General features: G+C 39.1%; 1 protein-coding gene across 5 annotated transcripts in view; it reads right to left on the bottom strand.

The window, feature by feature from the left end:
• Positions 1-2,430, bottom strand: part of ERMP1 (endoplasmic reticulum metallopeptidase 1) — an 86,169-nt gene that overhangs the window by 74,638 nt on the left and 9,101 nt on the right. For all 5 annotated transcript variants that reach the window (XR_001886635.1, XM_017877442.1, XM_017877440.1 and 2 more), the window contains exon 4: positions 1,604-1,709. Coding sequence is in view for 4 of the 5 variants with exons in the window: in XM_017877442.1 (XP_017732931.1) it covers positions 1,604-1,709 (106 nt within the window). In the remaining variant the exon portion in view is untranslated. The remainder of the gene's footprint in view (positions 1-1,603; positions 1,710-2,430) is intronic.

The following is a 2,430-nucleotide window of genomic DNA, read 5'->3' on the forward strand; positions in this document are numbered from 1 at the left end:
ATATATATATATATATATATCTCGATAACAATGTATCTACTTACTTCTGTAGAGATCCCAGCTTCTTCTCATTAAAGAGTAAGAATAAAGCAGAAAGGTTTGAGAACTGAAAAGAGAACCTTGCTGCTTCTAACATTATGACCTTGAGAAACTCAAACGCTTAAAGTAAAATATACAAACATTTTGAAAGATAAAAGTTTAAAATAAGCTTGATGGAGACTATTAAAATACAGTATTGTTTAGGTTATGAAGACATACTTAGCATAGTTTCATAATTTAAATAAAGTCAGGTCTTAAAAGGGTGCTACAAAACAAGTTCCCACATCATCTCACTTCCCCTAGCCCATCTCAGCACACAACACACTCTTCAATACTAAAACATCTAGCAAATGCTACATCTCTGGATAAAATGCATTACCCAAATTTCTAACAGGGCAGGGAAATGGAATGGAACTTTCAACGTCAAATTTTAGTATGCCCTGTCTAAACAAATCCATGAGCTCTGAATTTTGTTAATAAAGACAATTAAAACCCATTTATGCCTGAGGTTGCAATTTTTTAAATTTTTGCATGTGTGAAAAATCAGACCTTGGCAATGAAGCTTGAGCAGTAGGATATAAATAACTCTCACATGCTTAGCGTTCCAATAATGAAACACTAGGCACAAATGGGCTAAGTTGATATCCTTAGAAAAGTTTAATCATAAAACTAAAGCTATTTCTCTGGGCCAGACATGGTGGTTCATACTTGTAATCCCAGCACTTTGGGAGGCCAAGGCAGGAGGACCAGTTGGGCCCAGGAGTTTGAGACCAGCCTGGGAAACATAATGGGAGCCTGTCTCTACAAAAAAATTTTTAAATTAGCCAGGCGTGATAGCAAGCACCTATAGCCCCAGCAACTCAGGAAGCTGAGGCAGGAGAACAACTTGAACCCAGGAGGTCAAGGCTGCATGATGGCACCAGTACACTCGAGCCTGGGTGACAGAGCATGGTTCTGTCTCTAAAAAAATAAAATAAAATAAAAATTATTCTGGCTGATTAAATATTACTAATTTTTTTTAACATTCCATTAAATCAATGATAAATTTAAACCTATTAAACTACGGGTAAATTTTCTCATTTTAACTCATGAAATGATTGACATTTAAAATTATTTATATCATAACCACTCATAATGGCTAAAAGTTCACTACCTATATAACAATCCAGTTAGAGGTTAAGAACAAAGTCTCTGGACCTGCACTGTCTAGGTTCAAATCACATCCTGCCATTAAACAACTGTGAAACCTTAGGCAAGTTACAATCTCTCTGGACTCAGTTTCATCTCTAAAATGGAAGTAATCTTACATGTTGTTTGGAGGATTCAAGGACTTAATATATACGAAATGGTTTGAATGCCTGGCATATAATAAGCACTATACAAGAGTCAGATGCTATATTATTTTGTTCAAAATTTTTAACAAAGACAAGCTAACACTACCTCATGCTTTAAAAAGAATGCTCATTCAAGAGACCGTTTATTAAAGAGATTATTTATAATCAAAACTTTCTCCTTTCATAAAACTAGAATCACATTAAAATATAAAATGCACAGTCTCACATACCTGTTTGGAACACAAGTTCTTTCCCTCCTACACCTGCTGCCTCCAGGTTAATGAATGCACGAATCAAGCTAGCCCAGGGGTGCTGAGTAATGAAACCATGACTGGCCTTAATGAGAAGGAAAAAAAACAAATATCTGTTAAACAATCTTAAACTACCAGTCTTGATTTTGCTTAAACACAGAGAGACTATTTTGATGAGGTAAGGAATATGAAAACAAAATAATCGCTCTTCAAAGGCAGTATCCAAAGACATCTTCTGCTTCTTTTCCTATGCATAATGGCCATGCACATCATGGTTCAGAAAGTCACCCATCACAGAAGGCAGCCTGGTTACCCTCAGCGGTGCCAAACAACATCCCTGGTAAGTACAAGGCTGTGCAAAAGAAAAGGCAGAGAGGGCCGGACACGGTGGCTCACGCCTGTAATCCCAAAACTTTGGGAGGCCAAGGCGGGAAGATCACCTGAGCTCAGGAGTTCGAGACCAGCCTTGGCAACATAGTGAGACCCCCTCTTTTTTTGTTTTTTTGTTTGTTCATTTTTGAGATGGAGCCTGTGGCCCAGGCTGGAGTGCAATGGCGCGATCTCAGATCACTGCAACCTCCACCTCTCCCAGCTTCAAACAATTCTCCTGCCTCAACCTCCCGAATAGCGGGGATTACAGGCACCCACCACCATGCCTGGCTAATTTTTGTAATTTTAGTAGAGATGAGGTTTCACCATGTTGGCTAGGCTGGTCCCAAACTCCTGACCTCGTGATCTGTCTGCCTCGGCCCCCCAAAGTGCTGGGATTATAGGCATGAACCAGCGTGCCTGGCCCCCATCTTTTT

This window comes from Rhinopithecus bieti, unplaced genomic scaffold (assembly GCF_001698545.2).
Source record: "Rhinopithecus bieti isolate Rb0 unplaced genomic scaffold, ASM169854v2 scaffold_10657, whole genome shotgun sequence".
In the NCBI taxonomy this organism is placed as follows: domain Eukaryota; kingdom Metazoa; phylum Chordata; class Mammalia; order Primates; family Cercopithecidae; genus Rhinopithecus; species Rhinopithecus bieti.